This window comes from Pseudorasbora parva, chromosome 15, assembly GCF_024679245.1.
Source record: "Pseudorasbora parva isolate DD20220531a chromosome 15, ASM2467924v1, whole genome shotgun sequence".
In the NCBI taxonomy this organism is placed as follows: domain Eukaryota; kingdom Metazoa; phylum Chordata; class Actinopteri; order Cypriniformes; family Gobionidae; genus Pseudorasbora; species Pseudorasbora parva.
Genome location: NC_090186.1, coordinates 9886408 through 9902757, shown reverse-complemented (window position 1 = coordinate 9902757; position 16350 = coordinate 9886408). Strand labels below are relative to the sequence as shown.

The window sequence follows — 16350 nt, the reverse complement described above, 5'->3', positions numbered from 1 at the left end:
GTTTTGGTAATACAAACAAAACCCCTTATGCAAGATATTCGGCTTTTGCTTGGTCTTACATTTGCACCACATTCTTTTTCCCCTTTTCACATCTATGAAAGGATTTCAGCAACTATCCAAAAAGGATGATAGATATTTCTTATAATGTTTATGTCTATGCACCGAACATCATGATGGGCCAAAACTTAAAACCAAAAAATTCTTGAAATTTCAAGGATCTGACACAAGAACAAGAAACTGTCATTCTTGATCCTGTGTTTAATTTTAAGTAGTGATTTGAGAATTCTTCCATTCAGGGGATTGAAATGGATTGTGCCTTTAATTTAGAAACTGGAACTGGATGAGTTATACAATTCAAAATGAAACATTTTAAAGGGATCCATCAGTGAGGACATAAACAGCTTTATTTGAAAAGCTTGTTCCATTTCATAGATATGTTTATTTCATGTCAGAAGCCCTGTGTGCACATACTGTTTTATGTGCAGATGCAAAAGAGAAGCAGAACCGTGTTCATCTGCTTGTCACTGATCCACGTTCTTGACTCGCAGTACCACAGGCACGGAGGTGCAGGGGATCATTCCCAAGTCTGTAATCACAAGGTCCACAAAATCTGGTGGCGTCACGTCATACACCAAGTTCAGAAGCCCCAGAGAGTTAACACTCTGCCAGTTCTCTAGATGGGTCTTCCCATTTCTGGTCACAATCAGGTCATCAGGGTCATCTGTAAAAAAACAATCCATTATTTTTTGTCTTTTTTTTTTTGTAAATGGTAATTTGCCAAACATGCTACACATGCTAAAGTTACCTAATTCATTGGATACAAAAGAGTCCGTCTGCACTCGTTCACAGAACTTGTAGGTCTCACAGCAGACCAGAACTGGTACATTGTAGGCCTTTGCAACCAGGGCAATTTGGGAAGTTCCCACACGTGACATCACATATCCATTGGCAAGAAGTGCATGGGCACCAAGAAATACCTTGGATACCTGGAAATGAGAGTGCAAGGTTCAAGTACCAGGGTTCCTACACATTTTCCATTTCAAAATGTCATACTTTTTCAGACCGAAATTTCCAAACCTCTCTGTAGATTTGCAGACCATGTCACATATATATATATATATATATATATATATATATATATATATATATATATACACATATATATATACATATATATATATATATATATATATATATATATATATATATATATATATATATATATATATATATATATATATATATACAGGGAGTGCAGAATTATTAGGCAAGTTGTATTTTTTAGGATTAATTTTATTATTGAACTACAACCATGTTCTCAATGAACACAAAAAACTCATTAATATCAAAGCTGAATATTTTTTGGAAGTTTTAGTTTTAGCTATTTTAGGGGGATATCTGTGTGTGCAGGTGACTATTACTGTGCATAAGTATTAGGCAACTTAACAAAAAACAAATTTATACCCATTTCAATTATTTATTTTTACCAGTGAAACCAATATAACATCTCAACATTCACAAATATACATTTGTGACATTCAAAAACCAAACAAAAACAAATCAGTGACCAATATAGCCACCTTTCTTTGCAAGGACACTCAAAAGCCTGCCATCCATGGATTCTGTCAGTGTTTTGATCTGTTCACCATCAACATTGCGTGCAGCAGCAACCACAGCCTCCCAGACACTGTTCAGAGAGGTGTACTGTTTTCCCTCCTTGTAAATCGCACATTTGATGATGGACCACAGGTTCTCAATGGGGTTCAGATCAGGTGAACAAGGAGGCCATATCATTAGATTTTCTTCTTTTATACCCTTTCTTGCCAGCCACGCTGTGGAGGACTTGGACGCGTGTGATGGAGCATTGTCCTGCATGAAAATCATGTTTTTCTTGAAGGATGCAGACTTCTTCCTGTAACACTGCTTGAAGAAGGTGTCTTCCAGAAACTGGCAGTAGGACTGGTAGTTGAGCTTGACTTCAACCTCAACCCGAAAAGGCCCCACAAGCTCATCTTTGATGATACAAACCAGTACTCTACCTCCACCTTGCTGGCGTCTGAGTCGGACTGGAGCTCTCTGCCCTTTACCAATCCAGCCACGGGCCCATCCATCTGGCCCATCAAGACTCACTCTCATTTCATCAGTCCATAAAACCATAGAAAAATCAGTCTTGAGATATTTCTTGGCTCAGTCTTGACGTTTCAGCTTGTGTGTCTTGTTCAGTGGTGGTCGACTTTCTGCCTTTCTTACCTTGGCCATGTCTCTGAGTATTGCACACCTTGTGCTTTTGGGCACTCCAGTGATGTTGCAGCTCTGAAATATGGCGAAACTGGTGGCAAGTGGCATCTTGGCAGCTGCACGCTTGACTTTTCTCAGTTCACGGGCAGTTATTTTGCGCCTTGGTTTTTCCACACGCTTCTTGCGACCCTGTTGACTATTTTGAATGAAACGCTTGATTGTTCGATGATCACGCTTCAGAAGCTTGGCTATTTTAAGACTGCTGCATCCCTCTGCAATATATCTCACTATTTTTGACTTTTCTGAGCCTGTCAAGTCCTTCTTTTGACCCATTTTGCCAAAGGAAAGGAAGTTGCCTAATAATTATGCACACCTGATATAGGGTGTTGATGTCATTAGACCACACCCCTTCTCATTACAGAGATGCACATCACCTAATATGCTTAATTGGTAGTAGGCTTTCCAGCCTATACAGCTTGGAGTAAGACAACATGCATAACGAGGATGATGTGGTCAAAATACTCATTTGCCTAATAATTCTGCACTCCCTGTATATATTATGTATATATATATATATATATATATATATATATATATATATATATATATATATATATATATATATATAAAATATATATAAAATATATCTTACACTCTAAGTGCCGTGTGACTGTCATGTTTTGTGTGCCTCGCTAACGGGACCAAACTTCCCCCATACAACATAAGATGGTACCCAGATTTCAAACCTACAGTAAGATTTTTACTGTTAATGAAATGTTGGTAGGCTATATGGTTTTCACTACGAGGCAGATACCCTCATTGTTATATAATTCAGAAGGGATACAGGTTATTTTTAAGATATGCCAAAAAGATTTTTTTTTTTTTAAATGTGATTGTTGGTTATTTTTACCAGTATACTTTAGTTTTATATTCGGAACAATACGGTACATGAATGCAGCCTGGGTGAGCAGAACATTTACAAAAAAATTCAAATACTTTTCAATGGTAATGCATATTTCGTTTAACACAATATATAGCATAACAATCTAAACATTCAGAACCTCAAAGTGTCATAATTATTTCAAATAAAACCGTAATACTAATCTGAGTATCACTATCTAAAGTTTACTTATGTAAAGTAAGTCTGCATGCTGCTCTAAACTATAAAACCCAGACGCTATCTTTGTCAACCGTCTGCTCTACTAGCACCACTGCAGTTGCTACAGTACATCTTTAAGAACAAAAGTACCAAACCATAATTAAGTTGTATTTTTAGCTACTGCTGATGTAGCACACATAATCAATCCTTTGAAGGTACAAGCTCTTTGGAAAGAAAGCACATTATCGCGCAATAAGCTAAAAATAAAGTGTGCTTGCAAAAATCCCAGCAAGTAACAAGCTTTACAGAAAAGAATGACTCACTTCAGGCAGAATGTAGGACAAGGCAGATATGAGCACATAAGTACATCGGATGCCTTTTTTCACCAGACGCCTCAGCGCCTCTCTGCCCTCCAGCCTGGGCCGACTATCCACGACTATGACTCTGAACTTCCTCTGCTTTTCAAAAGCTTCACACAGAATGTGATTGACAAGTGAAGAGCTGGAAAAAGACAAGAAAGGCACTTTTGAAACACATCGGAATACATTAGTCCAAACTATTACAGGACTGTAGCCATACAGTGAAAAATCTTACCAGCCATAAACAAGAATGACGTCTCCATTACTTATCTTCTCAATAGCATACTTAGAAATGGCTTCAGAAGCCAAAATGATCTTCTCATTTACGTAACTATCAATACATTTCTGCAGTTGTCCTTTTGCCTGTTGAGAAAATGTTGCTTTCAGAAATTTACAAGAACAGGAATAATACTACATATACAGGTGGGCGATATACCGGTAGACACTATTAACTGGTAAAAATGTGTCCACTGATAGAATATTAAAGATCGCCTTTATCCGGGTTACGCTCAAGTGAAGTTGCTGTACCGTGCGGTCACAAAAGCATATTGTTTGCAAGCATCGTTTTTAAGCACTGTGATTTAAAAACAAATAATTTTAATTTGATGTCACATGCAGGTTTTATCAGTATGGCCATTGTGCTTCTGTCATTCCCTGCGTCCCAATTCGCATACTATCCATCCTAAATAGTATTCGAAAATAGAATTAGTATGTCCCAAATCGTAGTATGTTGAAAAGAGTATTCCAAAGATTCCCGGATGGTTTACTATTTCCGGTCCGAATTCGTAGTATGGATCGACGTGCACTCTAACGGCTGATATTGCCCACAACCCCTTGCGAGTTGGACGAGGATTCAATTAGAACTACAAACGCGGATAAAAAACGTTAAAAAACTACAAACATATCGGCTGTGCGAGTTCGACGGTTAAGTAGAGAAGTTAAGATAAAGGGGTTTGAGTGACCAACTATCAATATTTTACCCGTCAAAAATATATTAATTCAGTGTTGTCCACATTATATTTCACCTGCAGCAGCATTGTGAACTTTTTTAATGACACGTTTGGCCATTAACTTTTAAATGCATCATTATATTTAAACTGCAAACACACAAGGAGAGTCTCTGACCCACGAAGACCCACACATGGCAGATCAATGAGCGGCTACATTTCTCTCCGATACGGTAGGAGATTCAACTGAATGTGGAGGATTTGAACTGTTACGAATCTGACAATGATTGACAGGGCAGATAAACGGTGATGGGATGCACGTAACTAAGCGACAAAGTCCGTTAAAGATGGCGAAGTAGTATGTCCCGAAGCTTGCATACTTTTCTGCTACACACTCAAAAGTATATACCTTTTCTTCACAAAAAGAGTACATACTTTTAGGACGTAGTATAAGTAGGCAAATTGGGACGCAGCAATTGTCTTATCCCTCCCCACTTGTTATCTAATTAGTGTTTGATTTCTCACACCTGTGTTCCCTCGTTCCCTGCCTCATTTGTTCCCTTTATAAGCTCCTTGTGTTTGTCAGTCTGTGTCGGATCCTTGTAATGTCTATGTCTCCCATCTTCCCCGTGATTCCTTTTATGGTATGTTTAAGTTATGTTCTGTTATTTCTAGTTTATGTGTTTTGCTCCCTTGTGGGTTGTTTTATATTTGTTTCTTTTTATAAATAAATCATTTATTTCTGCACTTGAGTCCTCGCACCATTTTCCTTTGTATGTGACGTGACAGTTGAAGCACAATTAGCAGAGTGAGAACTCGTTTCAGTATATGTGCTCTCTCTAAGAGAAGCGCAACATAAAACCGTTGCTCAGCAAGCGTGCGAACTGAACTATGGCTTGAGTGGTTAAATACACATACCCATGTTTCAACGTGACCATGTATTTGCAAGTTAACATTAATTTATGTAATTAAGTCATTTATGTCTTAAGTGAACGTTAACAGTTGAGAGAGAAAACGCACAAGTGTATTGGCTCCGGTCTTAAAGTGACAGCATCCAAATTTACCTGCTGTCATTATGCAAACAAAATCAAACAAAAGAAGAGAAAATCACCCTTTCACTGCTCTTGACTGAAACACTTTTTGTAACTAATGAGAATAAATGTATATTTAATTTATACAGTGAAGACTATGCATTTTTATACATTTATTTACTTTCTAGATATTATGTAAATTGTCTAGTGCTTAAAGGGTTATTAGTTCATCCAAAAATGAAATTGATGTCATTAATGACTCAATGCTGAATAAAGTCGTAGTTTTTGTTATTTTTGGACCAAAATGTATTTCAGACGCTAATGTGAAGAGATTCACATTAACTAAAGCTACACTGTGTAACTTTTTTAGTTCATTCTTAGCTAAAAACACTTAGTTCTTTCAAAAATATATGTGCTCATTACTGTATATTTACTTGTTTCAAGTAATAAAGTATTCTCGTAACTTTATAATATGCCATTGAAAATACATACGGGTGAGGGGTTCGAATGCCGGTCACCATGTTGCCCCTCCATCTTGATGTTTTAACACTCGATTGCACCGTGTCAAATGTGAAGAGGGGGGCTGCCGTGTTAATCTTGGACTAAATCGGCCACCGTAGGAGTTAAAACGAAATCAGAATTGAGAGGAACTGAAACTATTATTCACTGGATGGTCATATACCTTTTCACCGCTAGATGGGGGAAAATATCACACAGTGTAGCTTTAACTAACTGATGATACTTTGATGATGTCTTTGTTCTATTGAAGTGTTTTCTCTGCTCTTTCTTTATCACAGTTTACTTGTCTTCAGTAAGCTTTTTTTAGGCTAGTATTACTTTTTTTAATTATAATGAAAATGGTGATAAGAATTATGAAACTTCAATGGTATCACAAATGCTGATTATAACCTTATTTAAAGCAAAAATAACTGTAGGGGTTTCACACCAGGTAATTGTAGGAACTTAGTGGAACTAGCCACCAGAGTGGTTCCCAGAGAACTAAAAGTTCCTCAAGGGCCAGTAGGAACTCTTAAGTGACAAGCCCCGCTTGTTGCTGGGACTTTTATTTTTTGACGTCACTGAAAACAGCAGAGCCTGAGCACGCAGCTCTCACATTTTCCGTCTTCATTAGTACAATCTGTTTAACAGTCCTGTCTAATACCTTATTAGAACTGTTAGGTAGACAGTATATGTAAACATATTACCGTTTGCAGTTTGGTTGATGTCCAGTGTCGCTAGCTATATATATATATATATATATATTAGGGCCGGGACTTTAACGCGTTAATTAAGATTAATTAACTACGGGACTTTAACGCGTTAATTAATTACGCAAAAAAAAAAAAAATTAATCGCACTTATTTTTGCCCCGCGGAACGTTTTTCAATGAATGAGTTTTGACGGACCGATTATACTGGAACACCAACTAGCGCTCCGGAGTCACGACAACAACCATGAAAACAACAAACCATAGTGAACATGAACGAAGAAGCTGATGAGACCGCTTTGCTTGGCCCCGTGGATGGAAAATTTAGTTTTAAAAAACGAAAGGATGGAAGCGTCGACAAGAGCATGGTTGTGTGCAAGCTATACAACAGGGGTATCCAAAGTCAGTCCTGGAGGGCCACTGACGTCCTGCAGAGTTTAGCTCCTGCCTCAATACACTGCTAAAGTTTCTAGTATGCCTAATAAGACCTTAATGAGCTGGTACAGGTGTGTTTAATTGGGGTTAGAGCTAAACTCAGCAGAACAGTGGCCCTCCAGGAGCAGGATTGGACACCCCTGCTATACAACAAGGAATTAGCGTATCACCGCAGCACACCGAGCCTCAAATATCACAAATATGCTTTTGCTATACTTAATGGCAAACATTGCGCTGGTCTGCTGGACTGAAATAAATAAACAATATTTTGTTGATTAAGCTTATGTATTCAGTCATTATTCAATGGTATACTAAAAATACATGTGAAAAATTACTTCTCATTGTTCTCAGGTAAAATATTTATATGCGATTAAAATGCGATTAATTTCGATTAATTAATTACAAAGCCTCTAATTAATTAGATTAATTTTTTTAATCGAGTCCCGGCCCTAATATATATATATATATATATATATATATATATATATTAGGGATGTCCCGATCCGATCACGTGATCGGAAATCGGGCCCGATCACGTGATTTCAGACTCGATCGGAATTGGACGTTACATCCCGATCAGGACTCGGATATATATGTATATTCTGGGGTGAGAGAAAAAGTGAGCACTTGCAGCGCGGTTCATCTCACATCTGATGACTCAATAATATAGGTTGTAACTTGAGAATAATGCTTTATGTAGGCGGCTATGTTTCTGTAGATGGATACACGTGCTGGCTCCTCAGTGATACATTACAACAGCGCTAATAAAAGGAAACCGTGGGCAAAACGGTCTATCTGTGTAAACTTTGTTCAATTCATGCGAGTGCTGTATTGTCATTGAATATGAGCAGTCATTTTCACTGTCATGTGTAGAGAAGACGCGAATGAGAGCGCACAGATCTGTCTCTGTGCATCACCCGAAAGCGCGCACTCGTCTCACAGCGCGCAAATATTGAGTTCTCTTTCAAGTCTTGTGGTTAAATGGACCAACTCACACAAGAAGTATGTCAACATGTCCATCTTGATGAGTATCCAAGCAGACATATAGTCTGAATATGCCTTAAGAGGACTTTATGCAGCCGAGAAAGACGACGCAGAGCCTTCCATTAGGTCTTAAAGGGGCAGTAGCCTTTACTGCTGTCTGTTTAATGTCAAAGAAAAGATAAGGAATCAAATCACCCACTGCTCTTGATTGAATAGCTTTTGTAAGGATTAGTCTTTAATTTAAACAGTTAAATATGCATTTTACATTTGATTAGCCTACTTTATTCAATTTCTCTACCTAAAAACTAATGTTACACCTATAAAAACCTGAAAAGCATTGTTAATTACACTTCAAATATTTTTTTCCCCAAAGTTAATTTATGTCATTGTAGGCAGTTATCATCACGATGATTTCATTTCAAGTGTTCGAATTTTAAATAAGTTTAGTTTTAGTTAGTTATTTGATGCTATAAAAACGGCTGTGTGATGTCATGATTGACAGCTGAGATCGACATCATCTCTGAGTGAAGAAATTGTCACTAAGGCACTAACAGACTTTTTTCGGGATTATTGGGAGCAGATTATTTAATTTAATTTCCATAACTGTTTATTTCACACCAACATAATTAATTGTTCTGCATCTGCAACTCCGGTCCAGGAATTTTTTAATTTTAATGTTGCACTAAAATCCAAAAGTGAAGAATTTATGTTATTTATTACTTGATTGTTCAAGCTACCTCACAGAAGTGCTCTGTTTGTTAGAGTTGTTGAGTGTTAAAATAAGGTGAATAAAATAAAAAATAAGGAACATCCTGGTTTGTTCTTTCGCTCTTCTTTATTCTTTTTTTATGCATTATAGAAGTATCAGATCGGGACTCGGTATCGGCAGATACTCAAAATCAAATGACTCGGAGGCAAAAAAACCTGATCGGGACATCCCTAATATATATATATATATCCCTAATATATATATATATATATATATATATATATATATATATATATATATATATATATTCCAGGTACTTCCGTAAATAGTTTTAGGAACTATGAAAAGGTTACACGTATCGTGATATATATTGTTATTGTGAAATGAAATGACTCATATTGTGATATAAGATTTTGGTCATATCGCTCACTCCTTAATGTCTCTAACCCAGTGACTGTAAATACTCTTACCTCCTCTTCTTTGCACTGACTGGGTATATTTGAAATTTCCTTCTTGATGTACTTGATGGCATTGCCCATGCTGGCTGAAAGTGGCCGACACTGGCTGAGAAAACTGTAGGGGTAAGATTGTCAGTGTCTGTCAAAAATCCATTTCCATGTCAGATCAGAGGTCAAATGAAATATTACACATCTGAGCATGTGCTATATAAACAAGGAAGAAAGTAAACCTGATATAGGGTGACAGCTTGTTCACAAGGTCCCTTGACAACTCCTCATTTGGAGGTGTGCTATAGTCTTGAATAACCTATAAAATGATTGCTGGTTAATTTATTCCAAAAATTAAGAACATTTGAGCAATTTTAGAAGTTTTATTATGAATTACCTGTTTAAAGGCATGCAGTAGGGCCACAGATCGAGCATTGGATCCTGCTATAATGCCCTGAGAGTACTGCAGACCCAACCGAACAATGGATGGGTGAATGACTGTGGCAGGGATGCTACAAAATAAACCATATCAAACAATACAGTCAACAAACTCATTCATTTAGGTTATTTATACATAATTTCTAATGGGTTTATCCCCATAAAATAAATAAACAAACACATATAATTGTAAAAGCATACATGTATTTTTTTTCAACTGAGGTCCACTTATGTTAGTAAAGTTTTTATACCATGTTTAAATAATTTTTTCTTGACCATTTCACCTCTCTCTCTCTCTCTCTCTCTCTCTCTCTCTCTCTCTCTCTCTCTCTCTCTCTCTCTCTCTCTCTCTCTCTCTCTCTCTCTCTCTCTCTCTCTCTCTCTCTCTGAGACTTACAAGTTGTTTTTGAAGCTTAGATTTTATCAATTCAAACTAAAAAAGGGAGGAAGTTCTGGAAGATATAGTATAGTTTGAAGGTTTGGGGTCAGTTAAGTCCTTTAAAAAAAAAATCTGCTTAGACTTCACAGGAATAAATTACATTTTAAAATATATTAAAGTAGAAAACAGTTGTTTTAAACTGTAATAATAGTTCACAGTATTAATGTTTTTACCCTTTTTTAATCAAATAAATGCAGCCTTGGTGAACATAAAAAGAAATCTTTCAGAAACTTCTACCAACCCCAAGCTTTTGAAAAGTAATACATTTTATCAAAGGATAAAAATCATTTAAAAAAAACCTATACATTTCTCCTTATACAACCCCTAGACATTTGTTCCATTACCTGATTTGTTGGGTTGGAGGGTTTTTTCGGCTGTACTGGTGTAGATGGGAGAACAGGCTGACCTTGTATCCATAATCAGACCTCAAAGGAACCTAAGAGAACAGATCAAACAACAGCAGTCAATGTGAATATTTTGTTCCCTCAAGGACAGATGTTCTGGAGGTCACATCCTCCCTCCTCAGGTCAAGAGCTGAGGCTGCAACAGAACACTCTGTGCATGAAGACATACATGACGTGCACAACTGAAGAAGGGCTCCATAGAGGACTTTAAAAGCTTTACAATAGTGTTATAGGTCTAAACCTATCAAAAAACAAATTAAAAATACACACTCGAACGTTCACCCACATGACATCTACCTCATCACGAACACAATGAAATGAAGATAATCACAATGAAATCACCTCCAACATAAAGCAAATAAGAGTCAACAACTTTCACCAAGAATAAGAATTACATTAAACAAAGAAAAAATTAAACAATTCACTGCACACAAAAGTGCGGAGCCAGACCTTGACTCCAGTTACATTTAAACCGCATCCCTGCCCTGACTTCTGTAAGACATGGGAAGGACCTGGGTTATAAAAGCTGCAAAATAGATCTCAGAAAAGACCTGGATGAACCCATCATCCGTCAACGGGCAGTAATCAGACAAGAGGCAAGGCAGGACAGCGTTGATTTGTCTCACCTGCTGTCTCTCAAGCTTTTTGGCCAACTTCTTCAATGCAGCAGGGTCGTCCACCTGAACGTGCTCCGGTAACCTTTTCACTACTAACATGAAAAAGAGATAGGAAATAAAAACAAGGCTGTAAAAAAAAGTAAAACTGCTCATTCAGCCTCTACATGAACACCAGTCAAATGCAATAAATGCTATTTTACACCAAGTAACCGGTTTTCTTAATTTTTTTACTTATGCTGATATGTGAAAAGGCATATTCGAATTAGACAAAAATGTAGCTTCTTTTGTAATGTTGTTTGGCGCAGACAGACAATGGCGGGCAGAGGTAGTGTAAATAGCCTCTACTGGCATTTAGCAGTTAGTGTAAAGGCTTTTAGCCACTGTGGAAACGCCCAAACTTCTCATCCTAGAATAAACTTTTCTGAAGCATTGAATTACCTGGCTGAAGCTCACTGGGGGTAGCTTTAGGCTTACTGGAGGTGGACTGCGGCCCCCCTTCCTTCTTGCCCTGTTTTGATACCCGTTCTGTCTCTTGCCGTGCCCGGCGCTCTGCTCGCAGCTCTGCTTTGGTCTTTACAGGCTTCTCTGCAGCCGCAAGAGATTCAGATATACTTACAGGAACTGGAGCCGCTGCTGAGATCAAAGGGCCCATCAATTAAAAAGCACCCAAAAGAAGACTACAGACTAAAGCAAGGCTAGACTGAATCATTTGCATAATTTTTGGTAAAGGCTTATTTCACCCAAAAATTCTGTCATTATTTACTCCCCCTCATGTTGTTTCAAACCCGTACGACTTTTGTAAATTTTTTGGAACTTGGAAGATCTTTTTGATAAAATCTGAGAGCTTTCTGTCCCTCCATTGACAGCTACACAATTGACACTTGGACGCTTCAAAAGGTTCATAAAGAGATCGTAAAAAAAACGAATCCATTTGAATCAAGTGGTTTAGTCCAAATTTTCTGAAGAGACATGTTTGATTTTTATGATGAACATTGAATTTATGGTTTTATTTACATATAAACATTGTTCAACAAACATAAATAAAAGCTCAACTGAACTGCTTGATGCAGGAGAATAAACCTCATTGGTTCCTGTGGAAGCTCAAACGTGCTGCGTAAAACACAAGAATGAACCTCATTGGTTCTCACGAAAGATCAAACGTGCTGCGTAAAACAAGAATTAATCTTATTGGTTTTCACGAAAGCTCAAACGTGCTGCATAAAACACAAGAATGAACCTCACTGGTTCTCACGAAAGCTCAAACGTGCTGCGTAAAACACAGGAATGAACCTCATTGGTTCTCACAAAAGCTCAAACGTGCTGCGTAAAACACAGGAATGAATCTTATTGGTTCTCACAAAAGCTCAAACGTGCTGCGTAAAACACAGGAATGAATCTTATTGGTTCTCACAAAAGCTCAAACGTGCTGCGTAAAACACAAGAATGAACCTCATTGGTTCTCACGAAAGATCAAACGTGCTGCGTAAAACACAGGAATGAACCCCATTGGTTCTCACAAAAGCTCAAACGTGCTGCGTAAAACACAGGAATGAACCTCATTGGTTCTCACGAAAGATCAAACGTGCTGCGTAAAACACAAGAATGAACCTCATTGGTTCTCACGAAAGATCAAACGTGCTGCGTAAAACACAAGAATGAACCTCATTGGTTCTCACGAAAGTTCAAACGTGCTGCGTAAAACACAAGAATGAACCTCATTGGTTCTCACGAAAGATCAAACGTGCTGCGTAAAACACAAGAATGAACCTAATTGGTTCTCACAAAAGCTCAAACGTGCTGCGTAACACAGGAATGAATCTTATTGGTTCTCACGAAAGCTCAAATGTGCTGCGTAAAACACAGGAATGAACCTCATTGGTTCTCACGAAAGATCAAACGTGCTGCGTAAAACACAGGAATGAATCTTATTGGTTCTCACGAAAGCTCAAATGTGCTGCGTAAAACACAGGAATGAATCTTATTGGTTCTCACGAAAGCTCAAATGTGCTGCGTAAAACACAAGAATGAACCTTATTGGTTCTCACAAATGCTCAAACGTGCTGCGTAACACAGGAATGAATCTTATTGGTTCTCACGAAAGCTCAAATGTGCTGCGTAAAACACAGGAATGAACCTCATTGGTTCTCACAAAAGCTCAAACGTGCTGCGTAAAACACAAGAATGAACCTCATTGGTTCTCACGAAAGCTCAAATGTGCTGCGTAAAACACAGGAATGAACCTCATTGGTTCTCACAAAAGTTCAAACGTGCTGCGTAAAACACAGGAATGAACCTCATTGGTTCTCACAAAAGCTCAAACGTGCTGCGTAAAACACAGGAATGAACCTCATTGGTTCTCACGAAAGCTCAAATGTGCTGCGTAAAACACAGGAATGAACCTCATTGGTTCTCACAAAAGCTCAAACGTGCTGCGTAAAACACAGGAATGAACCTCATTGGTTCTCACGAAAGCTCAAACGTGCTGCGTAAAACACAAGAATGAACCTCATTGGTTCTCATGAAAGATCAAAAGTGCTGCGTAAAACACAAGAATGAACCTCATTGGTTCTTGTGCATCAAGCGAACATGCTCGAGCTTACATTTACAACAACTGATGTGTGAGAGTTGAGTTGATGAATAAATAATTATAAAATCATAAAATTAAATTTGTTCATCATATAAAGCGATCGTGTTTCTTCACAAAATTTGGCCTAGACAGCTCAATTCATATGGATTCAAAGTTTCAGTTGCGTAGCTGTCAACGGAGGGAGAGGAAGCTCTCAGGTTTTATCAGAAATATCTTCTTTTGTGTTCTGAAGATGAACAAAAATCTTACGGGTTTGGAAAGACATGAGAGGGAGTAAATGATGACAATTTTCATTTAAGGGTGAACTACCCCTTTAACTCCATCCTTCCTTTAGCTTAACCAACTCTGAAAAATAATCTATTCTCAGAGATACAAAAATACCCATACATAAACAAATAAATAAATAGTTTTCTTCAAATTATCCTATTTTAAATAAAGTTTAGGTTCCAGAAAAATGATTGTTAAGCCGAAGCACAGTGGACTGAAGTACCTTTATGTGTTGGGCTCTGTGTGACAGGCTTTTGTGGAGTTTGAACAGATGCTTTCTCTTTCTCCTTCTCCTTTTCTTTCTTCTCTGTAGGAACCTTGTCATCTTTTTTATTCTTTTTATGCTGCTTCTTCTCTTTCCTAAGACGCTGCTTTTCCTCTTTGGTCAATTCCTTGCCTTCAGTCTTTCGATAAAAAAGGGTAATCACAGTTTGCACATCTTTAAATAATCTGTTATCCATGTAAACTGAATTTTACAAAGGCTTAAAATTGGCTGTCTTAAACCTCTTCCTTTTGATTTAAAGGAAGGATTTAAAATATTGATTTATGATGCCCAAAGTGCTGTCAAGGTAAAACAGCTCACTTGGTTGAGACACAACCATTGCGTTTGTGATATTTTGTCAATTGGGGAAAAAAATTGTAAATTAAGAGACAAAACTAAATAAACTATGAACATTGTAAACTTAAATTAAAATTAAATAAAAAAATTGACCTACCTTCGCTCGTACAATTTCTTGCACCTTTCCATCATCTATGACACATATAAATCGATTAAAAACATATGCAAAGTTAAAATTGCTTTTTATATGCACAAAGGCTAGTGAAAGAAGACTTTTTTTAGAGTATACGTTTGAATTAATTTTGTCTTTGACGACAGGGAAACCTCTTGACACTGACTTTGCAGTGTTATTTCATCATGCTGGTTCACTCGATCTTTACCAAACTAAGGGAATAACTGTTACATAAAGATCCGTTATTCGTAAAAAAACACATCACGTTACACATGCGAACAATAGTAAACATCGTGATCGTATACGTGATACGTTAGTTAAAGTGTAATATATGTTCAAAACGTCCAACACTGCATGATGTAATTTCCACTATGCATTTGTAAAGTCAGCTGTGACATGGCAGAGTGGCGATCAACGGCGTGACCAGCAGCAACACAAACTCTCTGTTAATACTTTAAACGGCTGCTTATGTACGTGTTTAATTCAGTAACAGCACAGCACAAAGTTTAAATGTGTATATTTCACCTGCAGCATGGTTGATGCTGTCAATCTGTCTCCCATCCGAATCCGCCATGTTTTACTTCTTCGTGACTTCTCGCCGGTAATCTGATGTGAGAAGCAGTCGGGAAGAATTACGTCGCCCTCTAGCGATTGAAGCGAGTGTGCTGACTTTTCTTCTTCTATGTATATTAATTCGTTTATTTGTACGGTAAAAACTGTGTAAATTGCATGCATAATAAGTATGCAATATACGTTATATGTATAGGCCTACGTACAGTGACAACCCAAATACCGAAGCTGAAAAACGTCCGTACGTTTCTTGTTATTAAATAGATGGAGCACGTTTGTTTACGGCTTAAAGCAACAAGTTCTTCTCGTGTTGAAAAAATAAAATCGTCCATCCTGACACTGCACGTAGGCCTATTTAAAATAGTAATAACGCAGTAATAACGATGTTTTTACAAGGTCTGTCGTTTTTAGTAACGTTTTAAAGCTTCGGGATATTGTTGTGTGTGTGTGTGTGGGGGGGGGGGGGGGGGGTCATGTTTTTGTGACATGAGGATTTGTATAATGACATTACAAGGAGAGGGTGAAATATGAATATGTCCCCACTTTTCAAAATGCGTATAAATCATACAGGATTATTTTTTTTAGAAAGTAAAAATGCAGCATGTTTCCTGTGATGGGTATGTTTAGGTGTGTGTGTGTGTGTGTGTGTGTGTGTGTGTGTGTGGGGGGGGGGGGGGGGGGGGGCATATTTTTGTGACATGAGGACCCAAATGTGTATAATGACATGGGTATGACATAGGTATTACAAGAAGAAGGTGCAATATGAGAACATTGGCCATGTACCCACTTTTCAAAATGCTTATAAATCATACAGGATTAATTTTTTTTAGAAAGTAAAAATG

General features: G+C 37.5%; 1 protein-coding gene across 2 annotated transcripts; it reads right to left on the bottom strand.

Moving 5' to 3' along the window:
* Positions 1-32: 32 nt before the first annotated feature.
* On the bottom strand, positions 33-15585 carry eif2b4 (eukaryotic translation initiation factor 2B, subunit 4 delta). 2 transcript variants are annotated; one of them, XM_067417052.1, is made up of 13 exons: positions 15464-15585; positions 14924-14958; positions 14431-14611; positions 11792-11983; positions 11363-11445; positions 10677-10768; positions 9853-9967; positions 9698-9774; positions 9480-9582; positions 3932-4059; positions 3661-3838; positions 806-986; positions 33-721 (listed from the first exon to the last, which is right to left on the bottom strand). In XM_067417052.1, exons 1-13 carry the CDS (start codon positions 15510-15512, stop codon positions 522-524), a joined length of 1614 nt encoding a protein of 537 aa, XP_067273153.1. In that variant the 5' UTR covers positions 15513-15585; the 3' UTR covers positions 33-521. The 2 variants fall into 2 exon arrangements, with proteins under 2 accessions (XP_067273153.1, XP_067273152.1); XM_067417051.1 differs by having other exon boundaries at positions 39-721; positions 11792-11986.
* Positions 15586-16350: the final 765 nt, after the last annotated feature.

Excerpts from the sequence above, each read along its gene's own strand:
- eif2b4 (XM_067417051.1), bottom strand. The coding sequence starts at position 15,512 with ATGGCGGATTCGGATGGGAGACAGATTGACAGCATCAACCATGCTGCA. Across the intron at positions 14,612-14,923 it reads AAGAAATTGTACGAGCGAAG|ACTGAAGGCAAGGAATTGAC; the intron begins GTAGGTCAATTT and ends TTTTATCGAAAG. Across the intron at positions 9,583-9,697 it reads AAGCTGTCACCCTATATCAG|TTTTCTCAGCCAGTGTCGGC; the intron begins GTTTACTTTCTT and ends TTACCCCTACAG.